The sequence below is a fragment of the Dromiciops gliroides genome, chromosome 2, assembly GCF_019393635.1.
Source record: "Dromiciops gliroides isolate mDroGli1 chromosome 2, mDroGli1.pri, whole genome shotgun sequence".
NCBI lineage: Eukaryota > Metazoa > Chordata > Mammalia > Microbiotheria > Microbiotheriidae > Dromiciops > Dromiciops gliroides.
Genome location: NC_057862.1, coordinates 214,772,097 through 214,790,624, shown reverse-complemented (window position 1 = coordinate 214,790,624; position 18,528 = coordinate 214,772,097). Strand labels below are relative to the sequence as shown.

The window sequence follows — 18,528 nt, the reverse complement described above, 5'->3', positions numbered from 1 at the left end:
CCATTCCCCCCCCCCTGGAAATATTATACTCAATTTTTCTGGGTAGGTGATTTTTGGTTGTAGTCCCAGTTCCTTTGCCCTCTAGAATATCATATTCCATGCTCTCCGGGCCTTTAATGTAGAAGCTGCTAGACCTTGTGTTATCCTGGCTGTAGCTCCACAGTATCTGAATTCCCTTTTTTTCTAGCTGCTTACAATATTTACTCTTTGACCTGGGAGCTCTGGAATTTGGCTATAATGTTCCTAGAGGTTTTCCTGGGATCTCTTTCTGGAGGTGTTTGGTGGATTCCTTCTATTTTACCATCTGCTTCTAGAATATCAGGGCAATTTTCCCTGACCATTTTTTGGGAAGATGATGTCTAAGCTCTTATTTTGATCATGGTTTTCAGGTAGTCCAATGATTTTCAAATTATCTCTTCTGGATCTATTTTCCAGGTCAGCTGTTTTTCCAAGGAGATATTTCATATTGCCCTCTATTTTTTCATTCATTTCAATTTGCTTTATTGTGTCTTGATTTCTCATAAAGTCATTAGCTTCTATTTGTTCTATCCTAATTCTTAAGCAATGATTTTCTTCAGAGAGTTTATGTATCTCCTTTTCCATTTGGCCAATTTGGTTTTTCATGACCCTCCTGCATCACTCATTTCTCTTTCCATTTTTTTCCCTCTACTTTCTCTTACTTCATCTTCAAAGTCCTTTTTGAGCACTTCTATGGCCTGAGACCAATTCATATTTTTCTTGGAAGCTTTGACTTTGTTACTATCTTCTTCTGAGGGTGTATTTTGATCTACCTCTCCACCAAAGAAGCTTTTGATGGTCTGCTGCTTTCTCTGCCTGCTCCTCTTGACTGTCTATTTCTTGGCTTTTAACTCCTTTTTAACATGTAGCACTGCTTTCAAGACTCACTGACCCAAGCTAGAGGGAATCCCAGGGGGGTACGATTAGACTGGTTTTCAGCCTGCCTGGCCTATAAGTAACCACAGGCCACTTCCTCTTTAACCTGGAAGCAGAAGTCTGATTGAAATCTGATTCTCTATGGTCACAAGCTTGGTGTGCCTGTGCCCCTCCCCCACTGGGCTGCTGCCACTTGAGTCTGCTTACTGGTTCAGAATATGGGTGCTTTGCCTTAGCTCTAGCAGAGACCACAGATATTTCCCCCCAGCCAACCACTGGACTCCCTCACCGGTCTGTGAGCTGAGTTTCAGAAGAAGCCACTAAAAATTCTGAGGCTCTGGAAGCATGGCCTGCCTGGGGCTGGATCTGTGCCATGCACTAAGCTCCTCTATCACCCTGAACAGCAGATGATCCCAGTTGCCTAATTAAGCCGTCTTTGGCTGGAAAATAGTCTCACTCTGTTCTTTTTTGGGTTGTGCTGCTCCAGGAGTTATCTTGTGGCATTTTTTTTTTTGGAGGTATGTAGACAGATTTGTTGGGAGCGCGGGAGAGTCACAGCCTTTCCTGTGCCATCTTGGCTCCATTCCAAGCTCCTAGTTTTAAGTCAAATTTTTTTTAGCTTTCAATTTTGTTAATCTCTGCCCAATTTTCAGGATTTCTATTTTGGTGTTTAATTGGAAATTTATGTTGGTTTCCTAGTGGTTTTTGTTACATACCCAATTCACTGATCTATTCTTTTTTTCTTTTACTGCATCCCAAAATTATTCGTATGTTGTCATTATCTTTAATGAAATTATCATTTGTTTCTATGATTTTTTTCTGTGACACATATTCTTTAGAATTAAGTTATAGTATATTGTATTGTTAATATGAATGTATGGATCACCTGGATTTGCTGGAGGTGCCTTCTTATCCGAAAGTATTTTCTTATGAAACCCTAGGTTAATAGGAGCAAAATGTCCTTCAATTGAACTCCAAACTGAACCCAGGTAGCTAGATGATAAAAGTCTCTACCTGGTGACTTCTTTTCTCAGGATAGTAAGTCCCTATCTTATGGGGAAATCTGAGTGTCCTCATCCTTGCCAAACCCTTTTTTGAAATCCTGTAATCTTATCATGATGCTTCTGTATTTCTTCCATCTTGTTATAACTGAAATTATTAAACTGCTTTTTCTTCTGGGTTGAATTTATAATACTACTGAAACTAATAACACTCTGTAACCAGTGGACAAAAAACCCATATATACCCTCAGAAAGAGGGGGTCTCTGAGCTCCCTTCTTAGAAGGGGGTCTCCAGCATGATCATGTTATATTTCTTCTTGGGACAAAATAAATTGGTATTGTTTTTTTCTGTCTATCTCTGATCTGGTTTACCCCGTAGGAGATATGTTCTCTGATCTGGTTTTGTTCTGTGGAAGACATGTATGTTTATTATTATTAATTTTTGTAGGAGATATTATAAACTTAATTCCTATGATCTGTTTATTATTTTTATAGGAGACAGGCAGATAAAAACGATATTTAATTTTCAACAGTATTATGTTTAGTAAAATGAATGTTTAATACTTCTGCTTTCCTACAATTGTGAGGGGTTTTTAATACCCTAATATATGATCAGTTTTTATATAGGTGCCATAAGCACAATTGATATATACATATATGCATATTCCTTTCATATATATGCCTTTCTATTTCCATTCAATAATCTCCAGACATCTATCATAATTAACTTTAAAAAATTATATTCAGGTCAATTCCTTGCTTGTTTTTGGTTAGGTTTATTTGGGTCTAAGTGGGTCAAAATGAATTTCCCCATTTTTATAACTTTATTACCTATCTACATATAACTCATTTGACTTTTCCTTTAAGATTCTAGGCCATGTGGTGTATATACATTTAATCTGCATATTAATTTATTGTCTATAGTACCTTTTAGAAAATTATAATTTCCTTATTAATTTCTTTGAATAAAATCTATTTTTACTATCTTCTTTTCTAAGATGATCATTGCTACCTGTTTTGTTGGATTTATCTAATACATAATCAATTTTGTTCCAGGGCCTTATTTTAATTTGAATTAAATCTTTACATTTCAAGTGTGTTCCTATAAACAACGTTACTGAATACTGCTTTCTACTGCTATCTGTTCTCCTATCTTTTGAGGGTGAGTTCTTTCTATTCACATATATTATCAGTAATTGTGCATTTCTCTCCATCCTATTGTCTTTTACTTTTCTTTAGCTTTGTTTACTGTCTTTTCTTTATAAGGAGGGTGGTGAGAGAAGACTTAGCTCAGCTTTAATGCTCTAGTTTCTGCTCATCTGTCCCTTTTTATTTTTAACTTATTCAGAGCCCAATCTCAGGTTCTTATCCTTTCTTTCCTTTTATACCAGATCCACCTTCCTTACAGTTTCTCTTATTCACTCTTCTCCCTTATATTCCTACTGAATGTAGGTATATTTCTATACCTAACTCTGTCTGCGTGTATGTATATTCTTCACTCTTTTGACCAGTTCATATGAGAATGAGGTTCAAGTGTCCTATGATTCCCCTATCCACTTCCTCATTGTTTGTACAGTCTTCTATATGGGCACCTCAATTATGAGAGATAATTCTCTTCACCCTTCCTTTCTGTCTTCATGCTACTGGATTCCTTTCTCCCGCCCCTTTTCTATTCTTCTTTTAAGATCATTAAAACATAAAACAAGGGGCAGCTAGGTGGAGCAGTGGATAAAAGCACCAGCCCTGGATTCAGGAAGACCTGAGTTCAAATCCAGCCTCAGACACTTGACACTTACTAGCCGTGTGACCCTGGGCAAGTCACTTAACCCTCATTGCTTGGCCAAAAAAAACCCCAAAAAACCCCACCATAAAACAAAAATAAACCTGTCTAGGTATTCTAATTAGTCTCCCTCTATAACCCCAGATAATGAAAGGATTCTGAGGAGACACAAGCATCATCTTTCTTTATTACAATGTAAACAGTTTATACTTGTTTTTAGCTTCTTATTGACTGCTTACTCATATTTATCTTTTTTACATTTCTTTTGGCTATTGCATTTATATTTCAAAATTTCTACTCAGCTCTAGTTATTTCCCTAAAAATACTTGGAAGTTCTCTTTTTGATGAAAGATCCATTTTTACCCTATAGAATTTCATTTTGCTGGATAAGTTATTTTTTAATTGTAAACCTGTATCTTTTGCCTTCTGGAATATTGTTTTTCAAACTCTTCACTCTTATTGTAGTGGCTGCTAAATCTTGTATGATACTGACTGTGACTCCTTGGTCCTTGAATTCTTTCTTTTGGGCAGCTTACAAGAGTTTTTTTCTTTGGCCTGGAAACAGTAGATTTGAGCTATAATGTTTCTGGAAATTTTTACTTCGGGACTTCTTTTAGGAGGTGACTGATGAATTGACAATTGATGAATTCTTTCTATTTCACTATACTATTCCACAGCCATACGAAAAAATGCTCCAAATCACTACTAATTAGAGAAATGCAAAATTTTTAAATGTGGTATACTTGTTTATTAGTCTGTTCATTTGCCTATATTTCCTTTTCTGTCTCTGTTCATACTGCTGATTAAAAAAACTTTTAATAAAAGTATTTTATTATTTTCCAGTTACATGTAAAGATAGTTTTCAAGAGCTCACTGCCTTTCCTTTGCCATCTTGGCAAAGTTTTCAACATTTGTTTTCATAGGATCTTTAGTTCCACATTTTTCTCCCACCCTCCCTTCCCTCCCTCCTCCCCAAAACACAAAGCAATCTGATATAGGTTATATATGTACAATAGCATTAAACACAGAACGGAAGCTTCTTGAGAGTAGGGACCATCTTCTTTTATTGCCTGGCATTTTAGTAAGCACATAAAGGCACTATTTATGAAGTAGTTAGACCCACTGTCAAATTCATATAATAGAAAACCCAGAACTACTGACCCCTTTCTCTCATCTATGGAGCAACTCTCAGCTTTTTCCCCAATGGAAGAGATAGCAAGAACCTTTCATGTTCAGGAACTAATTCAGTATTCTGGACCTAGGAGAAGAAAGCACCAGGATACATCAAAGCAAAAAAAGGAATTAAACCCTAGTTTGGTCAAGTAGCAAGATGAAATTACCTCCGACTTGAGAGAAATAGCCAATATGAATAAAACTAATACTATTGCACATTTTCAAAGTTCTTTAAAATACTTTATTACTTTAATTTTCTTTGGAGAAAGCAATAGACAGGATTTTAAATTCTGTACTTCTACAATGCCCAATTCTCTTGAGCTCTCTTTAAATAAACATTGTCTTTCTCATTTACCAAGAATATCCAATTACTAAAGAAATATAATATCTTTTAGTATGCCACATTATGTTATTGTGGATGTAATTTTACATTTCATTTCTTCTTTTTTTGTGGTGCAATGAGAGTTAAGTGACTTGCCCAGGGTCACACGGCTAGTAAGTGTCAAGTGTCTGAGGCTGGATTTGAACTCAGGTCCTCCTAAATCCAGGGCCAGTGATTTATCCACTATGCCACCTAGTTTCCCCTACATTTCATTTCAATAGAGTCTAATTTATACAACTGATTCTTTTTTTAAATTGACCTGACAGTTCTATAATTTGGCGACAATGTTCCTTGGAGTTTTTATTTTAGGATCTCTTTCCTGAGGTGACCAGTGAGTTCTTTCAATGCCTATTTTGTTCTCTGGTTCCAGGATATAAGGGCAGTTTTCCTTGATAATTTCTTGAAAGATCCTGTCCAGGTTCTCCTTTTGATTATGGCTTTCAAGTAGTCCAATGATTCTGACATTGTCTCTTCTGGATCTATTTTCCAAGTCAGTTGTTTTTCCAAAGAGGTATTTTACATTTTCTTCTATTTTTTTCATTCTTCTGAATTTGTTTGATTGATTCTTGATGTCTTGTAGAGTCATTAGCTTTCACATGCCCATTCTAACTTTTTTTTTCTTTTCTTTTTTTTTTTTTTGGTGAGGCAATTGGGGTTAAGTAACTTGCCCAGGGTCACACAGCTAGTTAAGTGTTAAATGTCTGAGGCCAGATTTGAACTCAGGTCCTCCTGAATTCAGGGCCAGTGCTCTATCCACTGCACCACCTAGCTGCCCACCCATTCTAACTTTTAAGGAATTGTTTTCATCAGTTAGTTTTTGTACTTCCTTTTCCATTTGGCCAAGTGTACTTTTTAAGCAGTTGTTTTCTTTTTCTAAGCTGTTGACTTTTTTTATAATTCTTTCATCATTCTCATTTCTTTTCCCAATTTTCTTTCTACCTCTCATATGATTTTTAACCTCCTTTTTAAGTTCCCCGTGAGTTCTTTCTGGGCTTGAGAATCCTTCCCATTTTTCTTTGGTGTTTCGCCCATAGGTATTTTGATATTGTTGTTCTCTTCTGAGGTTTTTGTTGTTCTTCCCTGTCACCATAATAACTTTCTATGGTCAGATTTTGTTGCTTTTTTTTCATCTTTTTTTGCCTTTTCTCTTTCTTTTAAATTTCAACTCTGCTCCTGGGTGAAAGGGGCACTGTCTCAGGATTCTTGTGCCAGGGACTGCAGCCCCTCACTGTTTACCTGGTGCTGCACTGATGTTGCCTTGAGGCCCATGGGGCACTCTCATGTCTGGTGCTATGCTGAGGGAATTGTGTGTGGGGTGGATAGCATTACTGGAAGCCATTGAGGTGTGGCAGCTTACCTGGTGATGAGTTGGAGTCCTACTGCTGGTGTCTGGCATATGCTGAAGGGTCTTTCTGTGTTTCCCCTGGGCCACACTGAAGCACCTGGAAATCTGGCCACTGGAGGCTGCCTGTTTGCCTGGGGCTCAGCTAAAGTATGCTTTTCTCAGAGCTGAAGTATGACAGTTCCCCTGGCTATGCTGAGACACATGGGGGTGGCACCAGTGGGGGGGTCCTGGTGTTGGTGTTTGCCTGCTCCACCACATCAAATCAAGATCTCCTGCTTTGCTAAGGTGAGGCTTGCTGATGGTTTGCTGGGATGCTTTATTTCCTGGTTTGTATTTCCCCTTTACCTGGGTGAGAAAGACTTTTCTTGCTGATCTTTCAAGTTTCTTGGCCTAAAAGGTTGTTTTATCCCATCTTTTTGCTGGTTCTGCTGTTCCAGGATTTGTTTTGGGGTGCTATTTTATGGCTGTTTGGAGGTGAATATAGGAGAGTTATAACAATTTACTGCTTACTCTGCCATCTTGGCTATTAGAAGTGGAATTTCTCTTTTTTAAAAATGATACAACTTTTCTATATATACTACAGTTGACTAATGTGTGTATTTGGGATTGGGGCAGTGGTTAGAGAAGAATTATTCTTTATAAATTTGTTTTGGAAAATCACTGAAATAATTGTGGAAGCTTGACCTGAATGTCTTCATAAACTTGTCATATCTCTAAACTCTCAGAGTGTATTTGAACTTAGTACTAAGGTCTTTGCAAGCTATATCTAGAGGATAGTAAATACTGATCAGAGTCTCACTCTGATGCCTCATTGTGATGTGTAATAAACCTGAGTTCTCAAAGGTTGGAGTATTAGTTCTAGCAGGTTCTATCATGATAGAAACAGTCTAAATATATTTTTAAGGTCCAAGCCAACTAAAAGTGGAGAGCACATTACCAGTACACTGACCACTTTGTGCTGAATTTTTTTTTTTATAGCTACCCAACCCATGGGAAAAAAAGAATAAATGACCCTTATACTTGTGCAGTCATCTTCTGCTTCTCCTTCTCCTTCTATGGTATCAGAGTATAAGGAAAGTAAACAAACTTTTCTGAATCATACAGTTTTTAGACTGTTTATAAATTTTAATTTGACTCCCTATATCCTGAGATCCTTTTCCAATATTTCTGGAGATATTTCTGGAGGTGCTAAATTGTATCAATAATCTTGACATTGTTCCTATAAGGAAAATATGAAGAAAGAAGGAAGTTGCAGCTAAATGAAAAGACTCATAGATACTCCTGAGAGAAGCAAAGAAAGAAGCTGGTGGAGTAAGTTTTATCATAAATCCAAAGGCAACAAAAACAGTATTTAATGGGATATCTGATCATCATGAAATGCAGTTCTAATAATAAGCATTTTGAAAGCCCACCATAAAATAATTGTATTATGCATATTAGTATCAGTTACTGAAGATAAAGTGGTTGAGAAATTTTATAAACAACTTGATGAGACACTACAAACAAATTAAATCAATATATACTTTGACACCTGGTGACTGCAATACAAATGCAGCAAAAATTGAGGATGGGAAACCATGTTTTAGGAACAAGTAAAGAGAGAAGCCAAAAACTTGTAGATTACACATAAGCCTCCCACATTTATATCATAGATCCTTTATATGAAAAAAGAATTAGTAGATGCTGGATATGGCAAGTAGCAAATAACACAGCAAAGAATTAAAAAGATTATGTTAACAGATATACTATGTTAAGAGACAAGAAAGACTTGTTATTGATGTGGGAGTTATCCTTGAGTTAACTGTCTATGCACAGTAAGAGGCTATTAATGTGTTTCAGTTAAAGATTAGAAAAAGGAAAGAAAAACCCCCCAAAAATTAAAATGAGAAAAAAATACTGTATAACTGGAACAACTTAACAATGAATTATGTAAACAAATAACCATCAAAAATAGGAAATGAAAAACAGAAAATATATCCATACTTAATAGAATATTAATTCAGATATTTAAGAAAAATAAATTAATTGCCATCACAAGACACCAAAAAAGCTCAGAAAATATCTCAGCCAGCAAACATCCAACTTATGTGCCAAACAGAAAGGGAAGATTGCCAAAAGCAACAACAGATTATACTGTAAACTCATTTGTAAAATCTTAAAAACAATGATGGATGATTATAAGCAGTACTGTCTCACAACGCAGTGAGAAACATTTAAAGATAAAACAAATTTAAAGAAAGCTTGACAAATTTTCCAACTAAGAAAAAACATCAAAAGTGAATTCGAGGATGAAAATGGAAAGACAACTACAAAGGAAAATTAGAAAAGTTTTGCAAAAATCATGGTACCAATACTCTTTTCTCCATCTAAAGAATGAGGAACTACCACACCAGAACTCTAACATCACAGTCTTGGACTGGAATATAGAAAAGTTATAAATGGTTCTTAAGAGGACAAGGATGATAAAAACAAGTTACATGAACTAAGTATATATAAAGATCTGTGCTGGGAAAGACAAAATTGTTGGGGCTCTGAGGAACTGAAATGCAATATGTGAAAGAGGAAGATACCAAAGGCATACAAAAAAATTCAGATATTAAGAAAAAGGCAAGGGAAAAAATATCAATAACAATATATATGTCTAATCTTCTAACTATACAAAACCTCTATCAGTCATCTATACATAAATCAAATGAACCGTATCAAGCGGATCAGTGGAGAACAAGTAAAATTTCTCAAGTGTAACTTTAAAACAGACCAATATTTAACAATATTCAACAACAGACCACATATTTCTCATTCCATAATTAAAGCGGAGACATAGAGTATATGATTCTTTGTACTTATTGTCTGATAATTATGAAAAAAGTGGTTGACTGTAAAACAAACCACCTAATAGGCTTTTAAGGTCTCTATCATCCATTCATCAAATCATTCAAGATTTTTGAGAGGACATAACCCCATTCTATGGCCCTCTGATAATAAAAACATTAAGTGAGGACTTCAAATAGGAAGATGAATATTCACCAAAGGTGTTCACTATTTTGAGGACAAAATTCGGAGCAGAATCCAGGTAAGAGAAGGACCTGTTCAAGTCCTCCATATGCTCCCATTTGAGGATGACATTATATTGATTCAATCAAGCTCCAGAATACTGCAGAGCTTCCTGAAAGATATATGTAAATTACTCAAAGAAGTGATTTTCTTTGAATCCACACAAGGATATTACAAGTGCACAAAGAATGTTTATTATGTATATTTCAACATAGTAGTAGGCTTCCACCAGTCACGTACGACCATGGATCAGCGCCTTGAAGAGCCACAGGTCACAGTGTGGCTGTGCAGTCCGATACGGGAGCCGTAGCTCCTGCCAATCTGGCAAGTAACTTATAACTGGTAACTGCGCATGCTGTGTTGTATCTACCCCATGAGGAGTAGCTGGAGTGTCCTCTCCAGGGCACTGGCCTGGGCGGATCAATATGGAAAACAAACTGTTGCCCATGCAGCAGGTCTTCCCTCTCTGTGACATTGGTGGATCCAAAGGAGAGGCAGAGCCAGTACAGTTTAGCACCAGTGCTGCCGCAGGAGTTACCAGAGGGATGTGATGTCCAGCATCCAACTGCCTAAGGGACTCCAACTCCTGATTTTCCCTTGGGGTTAACTCCCGAAGCCTTACTCATATATGGGTATAGCTGCAAGGCAGCGGAGGTTTAAAATCAGGGTTTCCGTCCCCATGGCAGGTTGCCTGCCAAGGCTGATGAGCCCCACGTGCCTGAACATTTCAACATACATTTAGATAAATATCTTATAGAGTTTGTCCATCAGTATGTATATGTGGGATAGACAATAAAAATGGACAAGTTGTTCCCTGAGTTGAATAGAAAGAGATAAGATAGACTGCCTTAAGAAAATTGGAAAACTCTTATGCTGATCCCCTAGCTGCCCATGAAAGTAAAAGCCCATCTTTTGAGCACTTATTAGTGCTGCCATGTGGTCCAAAACATAGAATACAACTGTCTCTGAAGAACTAAATTTGAGTACCATACAGAGGGCAATGGAAAGCAGTATGGTAGGTGTGAACAGGCTGCAGCATATAATTAATGAGAAATTCTGAAGAACAGAAGTAAAGGATATCATCAAGGAATTTTAAAGATAGGAAGAAGAGATAGGGTGGTCATATGGCAAGAATGAGGGATCACAAGTGGACAATCAGTGTGTCCTGGAGGTACCCTTACAATATTAAAAGAAAGTAAGGAAGGCCTCTAATATGTTGGGTAGACATGGGAAAGAATTGCTCAGAATAGGCAGGCATGGATGAACTGACTTCCTATTGGATGAGGTCACAAATCCTTTTAAGATTATGCATATTTTTCTAAGGACTAGTACAATCTAATTTGGTTAGGTATATTTCAAAGTGTATGCCTAGGAATTCAAATCCTTTTAAGTATCAGTTATATTCTTTTAAAAATCCATGCAACTGGGGCAGCTAGGTGGCGCAGTGGATAGAGCCCCGGCCCTGGAATCAGGAGTACCTGAGTTCAAATCCAGCCTCAGACACTTGACACTTACTAGTTGTGTGACCCTGGGCAAGTCACTTAACCCTCATTGCCCTGCCCAAAAAAAAAAAAAAAGAAAGAAAGAAAGAAATTATCGCTTTCAACAAAGGGCAGAGAAAGTGGGTGACACAAGAATCAAGGAAGTCTATATGGAGGTACTAGCAACTAAGATGGTGCTTGAAGCAAGAGAAGAATTTCAAGAGAGACATGGAAAGATTGTATTCCAGGCATGGCAGATTATTATACAGAGGTAGGAGAGGGCAGAATGGAACCAAGGATCAGAAGAATTTATCTTAGCTAGAGAATAGTAGCAATTGAAGGGAATAAAATGAACTACACAGGAGGCTACCAAATTGTAAAGGAGCTAGATTAAGAAGTTTGATTTATCTTAGCAGCACTAAGAAACCCCTGAAAGTTTTTGAGCATGGAACCAATATGGTCAGATCTGTATATCAGGAGGATAGCACTGTTCCCTACCTCCTCATTCCCCCCCTACCCCCGCCCCTCCTAGCAACTAGCACAGGGCCTGGCTAATAAAACCACCTTGAATAAATGCTTTTTTGCTTGACTGTTTTTCATGGATGTTTAAATACATAGAAATCTTATTGGCTAAATAATATTTTTGTTGTTCAATCATTTTACAGTCATGTCTGATTCTCTGTGATCCCATTTGGAACTTTCTTGGAAAATATACTAAAGTGGTCTGCCATTTCCTTCTCCACATCATCTTATGGATGAAGTAATTGAGGCAAATAGTGTCTTGCTCAGGGTCACATAGCTAGTAAAATTGAACTCAGAAAAATGAGTCTTCCTGACTCCAGGCCCAGCACTCTATCCACTTCGCCACCTAGCTGCCCTAGCTAAATAACATAGCTCCTGCTTAATCAAGAAAAAATATTCAACATTTTACTCTCTTATGGCTATAATACAATTAAGGGTAAGCTGAGGTTCTGTTCATTCGCCCTAACCTCTGCTTTTTGTGTGTGCAGGTGGGTAATCCAACTTCCAAGGATTTGGTCTTGGTTTTGGTCTGTTCTATAACTACGATTTCATTGATGCACAGAATTCCTCATGAGGAAACTTTTGTTTACCAATTCAGATCAGCAACTGTTGCACAGATTTACCTGAGTCATACAGCCAGTATGTGTCAGAAATGGGACGAGTTTAGGTCTTCCCAACTCTTTTGACTCTTACTGCAACTAATCAACTCATTTTTCAGAATTTCTCTTTCTCTCAGTAATACTTCCCAAACTCCTAATTACTAAAGATTCCCCAATTTTTCACTGCATTTTGACCATGATAGAGGTTTCATGATATAGCATGATATGGCAGAAAAGATTGGGATTGGAGCTAGAAATCTGGCTCTAAACTTGCTACAAATGTGACTTTGATCAAGTCTCATTTCACCTTTCTTGGCATCAGTTTCCTTATATGTGTTTGGACCACAAGATGCCTAAGGTCCTTTCTAGCTCTAACATTCTGTGAAGTCTCTTTTAGGGAAAAGAAAAGGAACCAAGATCAGCATCAAAAAGGACAAGGTATAAATTTCCTTTCTTCCTTCAGAAATGGCTCACATGTCTCAGCACCCACCCATTTCTCTGCTTCTTTCTTTCTTTTTTTTTTTTTTTAAAGTGAGGCAATTGGGGTTAAGTGACTTGCCCAGGGTCACACAGCTAGTAAGTGTTAAGTGTCTGAGGCTGGATTTGAACTCAGGTACTCCTGACTCCAGGGCTGGGGCTCTATCCACTGCGCCACCTAACTGCCCCTCTCTGCTTATTTCTATCTACATTCTCTTACCCTCTTCTCCATTTAAATCTTTCTATTGTTGCCTTGTTTTCTTCTCTTGAACTTAGTACTTTTTCTTCATGATACTCTGATGAAGACACTGTTTAATACCATGCCAACTTAAGCTGATCTTTCCAATAGTCACCTTATAAGAATGCATCTGACCTACAGAAAAAGCATAGTTTCAAAAACATTATCTGTGTATTTCAAAACTTAAGCTTCTTCAGGCACTGGTCTTGGCATTTGTTTTGAGATTCTGCCTCCTGGAAAGTATTATGTCAGCAAGTGTTTTCAGTATTATAATTATTTAGTTTAAATAAATATTAGCAAATGAGGCTTTAATGTCTTAAAACTTAGTTGCTTTTTAACTCTCATGGAGATGACTCATGACTGAACTTTCTAAAAGGCTGGGGTGGCATTCATTACTGAGACTACTCACTGGTATTACCTTCATAAGTGCCTTTGTGATTTGCTTCTTTAGCATGATGAATTCCACTGATTAATCTGACAGTTTATATAGTCTTATCTCTCTAGCTATTTTGAAACAATCACCACTAACGAACAAAGAATATTAAAAAGAAAAATTCCTAACAAAGTTATTTCCATGTAGAATTCCCTCCCACTTGACAACTGAATTGAACAATTCATGCATTCAAACCACATCATAATGTTTACATGTAATTTTTTGTTGTAGCAATCAACAGTTGTAGAAAAGGCTATCAAAGATCTGTCTCTATGGTATGAAATCTGGGATTTCCAAGAGAAAATAAAGGGAAAAACTTAAGCACATATAAGGATACAGTTGAAATATGTGAAAACTGTAAGCTTACAAGTTGTTCCTTGGTAGGAATAAAGGAAAACTGATGCTTCTACTATATTGTAGCAACAATTTAAATAAAATAGAAGCCTCATTTACAGATAAACAAATCTTACTACTGTGTTCTAGGGACCAGTCAGCATCATGTCATTAAACAAGTCATAGGTGAGAGAAAAGAAACTATCATCATTGCTTCTTCCTTGAGGGAAATTATTCACTATCAGGAAGATTCCTTTCCTAAGTGTCAAGTGTCTGAGGTCAAATTTGAACTCAGGTCCTCCTGAATCTAAGGCTGGTGCTCTATCCACTGTGCCACCTAGCTGCCCCCCTACAATATACATTCTTTATCCATTTGGTTTTTTCTGTATGATTTTGCCAGACTGACCTCTTCTAAATGACCATGGATCTTCCTGGAATGGCCCTGTAGTGTGCCAGGGTTCAGTGCAAGGAAAATAAGATTATCTGCAAACAGGAGCATTTGGATAACTTCATCATGTATAAAGGAATTTCATTTGAACTTTGGGGTAGGACATCCTTCATGCCACTGGTGATCATTGTTGGCAAATACACATTCCTGTTTTATTCTCTGCTGCTTTTGCTACTCAGATGATTAATGAACCTTATGTGGTTGCACCTATCATGCATACTCTTTGTTTTTGATATATATCTTTGGGAGACTTATACTGTGTATCTTATACTGATTCTTTCTACTTGTGTATGGGGAAACTAAGGCTCACAGACAAAGTGATTTTTACCCAAGTCAAACTGAATCACATTCGAAAAATTCCTAGAGACTCATGATGGAAAATGCTCTCCAAATCCAGAAAAAATAACTGTGGAATCTAGATGCAGATTAAAGGATACTGTTTCTAATTTTTTTGTTTTTGTTTTTTCTTTTTTGAGGTTTTCCCCTTTTGTTCTGATTCTTCTTTCACACCATGACTAATGCAGAAATGTTTAATGTGGTTGTACATGTAAAACCTATATCATATTGCTTGCTGTCTTGGGGAGGGGGGAAGGAAGGGAAGAAGGGAGAAAAATTTGGAATTAGAAATAGTATGAAAACAAATGTAAAGGGGGCAGCTAGGTGGCACAGTGGATAAAGCACTGGCCCTAAATTCAAGAGGACCTGAATTCAAATCCAGCCTCACACACTTGCTAGCTAAGTGACCCTGGGCAAGTCACTTGACCCTCATTGCCCCGCCAAAAAAAAAAAAGATGAAAATTATCTCTACATGTAACTAGAAAATAATAAAATACTTTTATAATGAAAAATAAAATTAAAATAAAAAAAATTTTTAAAGAAAGATTCCTAGACCAAGAATTGGGAAAATTAAATTTTAGTCCTCACTCTGATATGAACTAGCTCTATGACTTTAGGCAAATAACTCTACTTTTCAAGGCTTTAGTTCTTTTACCTATAAAACAAGAGGTTTATAATGGAAGGTTTCTACTAGCTCTAACATTTCATGATCAATATTAAATAAAAGCCTTTCATTTCTTAGAATATATAACAACTATACTGTACTCATTAACTACAATCTCCTAAAATCAACCAAGGAATTCTAGAACATATATGTGTGTGTGTGTGTGTGTGTGTGTATACATACACACATATAGATAGATAGATATATAAAATCTATATATGTGTATATACATATATATCAGAAAACAAGTAAAGGATTGTCTATATGTCTGTGAGGTAAAAGGAAGACGGAGGCTAGGAGGAAAGAATAGAGAGAGAAAAAAGGGGTTGACAGGAAGAGGTGGGATATCAATGGTATAAAGCTTTTCAGTGAGAGGAGGCTAAGCTAAGTATTCCCCAGGAGTAGATGTAAAAGTTTTTATTCACTTGATTGCCACTGGGTCCTATGACTTTTCCCCTTACTAATAGCTATAGGCCAAATCCAAACTTTCATATGTTTCATGCTAAAAGCAAATGATGAAAGTACTTTTGGGGCTGACGTTATCAGTTATAATAAGAAATAATAATTCAGGGAACAGTAGTTTGATGTCCTCAGCTATCTTTTTATAATTTTTAACTCAGAAACAAATTGTTTCCATTTCCTTGTTTTAGTGACCATCACTGATGATGGTCAAGATCACACCAAGACCACATTTTAGAAGCAAAACTTATAAGACCTATTGAAAAAGCAATACATATTTATGTCTTCTGCTGCATTCTCCAGTTAGGTAGGATGTATGTATGCATTACAGGAATAAAAGCTTAAAACTTGCTTCACTACTCTAAATTCTAAGGCAGTCCTGACCACAGCCACAGACAAATGTATACCTTTAATAATTCATAATAATCACTACAACAATAATAGTTGGCATTTATTTAAAACTTTATACAGTTTATAAAATGCATATCTCATTTGCTATTATAAAAACTTGTGAGGTACTCAGGGATAAACAACATTTGCCCTGTTTCATAAATTAAAAAACCAAGGTTCAGTGACAAAAGTGATTCTTATATCCATCTTCTGATTCTAAGCTCAGTAGTGATCTATAATGCTTCCTCCAGTTAAAATATCGGATGGGTAGCAAACCATCTAAGTAATCACTCTTTGACTAGGTAGGGATCAGAAACTGTATCCTAAGAGAAAGAAATCAAGGAACAAGCAAGGGTAAGACAGTGATTGGACCTATGATTTCATTAGGATAAGGAACTTCCAAGTGAGGAAATTCCTTCTACCAATGCAGGTCAGCAAATCCCCTGCAATATGTAATCTTATGGAGTTGTCTAGAACACTGAGAGGTTAAATGATTTGTCCAAGTCATAGATAGCACGTGTCAGAAATGGTCTTGGCTCTGCAGCCAACTCTCTATCCACTATACCATTTTAGTAACTTTGCTTCTTCCTCCAATATTTTTCCTCTGCTAACTATGAAAGTCACCTTTTAAAAATACCTCAGACATATTATATTATTTCTTAAGAACAATAAATCAGTATAGAATTTTGTCATGCATTTTTTTTCAGGTTAGAATGTTATATGCCCAAAGTCCTAAAAAGTTATACTGTTCTAGACAGACTCACCAAGAAGGCAGAAATGATAACAGGTCAACATATTCCTTCTAATTCAAAAATGTAAAGTCACTTTACACTTTACACAATGACACCAAAAACTTACAGTGTTCTCTGAGAAGAAAAAAGTGTTGTTTTCATAGGAAGGTTGAAACTGCTAATACTCACCTAGAATGAGATGAAGCTTGGTCTCTGTCTGGAAAGCATAATGCAGTGTAACCAGAAAAGGTGAGAGCCTGATGTGCTCCAGCACCTGCCGCTCTGTCTTTGTGTGCTCTGCTGTCTTGGCTTTCTGAACAATTGTGGCTTTCTTCAGAACTTTCATAGCATACAGCTTTCCTGCATCATGACCACTTATTTTACGAACCAGGAATACCTTTCCATAGGCTGGAATCAAAGAGAGGTAAAAAGGAAATAAAAATTCAATACAAGCATAAGTCAATAGCCGGGAAAACACAATCATCATCCCATATGTATTCTGTATAGATCTGTAGGAAAATCAACTTCAATACTATTAAAAAAGGTTCTTTAATAACTTCCTTCAACTTGACAATAGATCTATTTCTACCTAGAACTTTTAGTGTTGACACATTTAACTACAGCTGACAGGGAAAGTTATGCCTGCACTCTTCTGTTTTATTATTCTCACCTCAATTATTTTCAGCTAGAGGTAAACAGCCACAGTTATTATGGTGAACTAACCACAACTCATTCCTGGAACTTGGACATTTTAGATTCACATAAAATCTCATGGCATCCATCCATTATCATCAGTAAATAACAGATAGATGAAATATATGGCCTTCCAAAGAAGTTTATATATATTGAAGATGTTGCCACATATTGACACCTGATGTAAAATATGAGGAACAGCTAAGAAATAAGTAAACCACTCAGTTCAAGATCTTATTTCTCTAAACAACCTTTGTCTTCCTCTTTTATGAGGAAAAGGAGAGCAGAAGAGGAAAAGGAATTGGAAGTATATACATATTACATATATTACAGACACTATATTTTTCTTCCCTTTTAACCATCAGTATGGTATAATATTTATGAAATTTCTGTATTCAAGCACCTGCTAAACTCTTTCATGAATGCCAAAGATCTGCAGCAGTTTATCAAAAGAAATATCAATAACATACTGAGAATATTCTGGGAAATAGAAAAAAAAAGCTAACGAAAGACTGGCATTTTATTTGGTTGAAATATTATTATTGACCTTGTAAATAAGACAATTATAAGTTGAAGCATTTGCAAGTTAAAAGTGAGCTAAAAAAATGAAAACCATAAAAACTGCTATCTCAACCCCCCACTGAAGAGAAAAAATATGTTTAGAAACATTATCCAAAACTGTCATAATGAAGTTAAGAATATATCATAATGAAATAGAATATACGTTCAATGCTAGAAGGGTGATTTAGAATTATAATAGTAAATATGAAACATATAGATCATAACTGTCATGATAGTTTTATTTTTCTACCCATCATAGACTAATATTAAATTTTGTAGGCTACATGAACTTCTCCACCACATAGACTCTGAGCTATATTATGCCCTATTGGTACCCAATGCTGGAATGGAAGTGCTATTTGAGTTCCTTACATTTATTTACTTAAGATCCAATGAGTATACATACAAAGAATATTAAGTGATAGAAAGTAAGACCAGAAGAACCAGAATTGCATATGTAATGTCTTAAATTGATAAATGAAGAAAACAGTCAAATATAATAGAACTTCAGGCTTATAATGGAATACAGAGCAA

General features: G+C 36.3%; 1 protein-coding gene across 1 annotated transcript in view; it reads right to left on the bottom strand.

Annotated features, from left to right (window-relative positions):
- RPS6KA5 (ribosomal protein S6 kinase A5) overlaps positions 1-18,528 on the bottom strand; it is a 220,731-nt gene that overhangs the window by 144,254 nt on the left and 57,949 nt on the right. Inside the window, 1 exon segment of the mRNA XM_043982310.1 lies at positions 16,930-17,148. Coding sequence (XP_043838245.1) covers positions 16,930-17,148 — 219 coding nt within the window.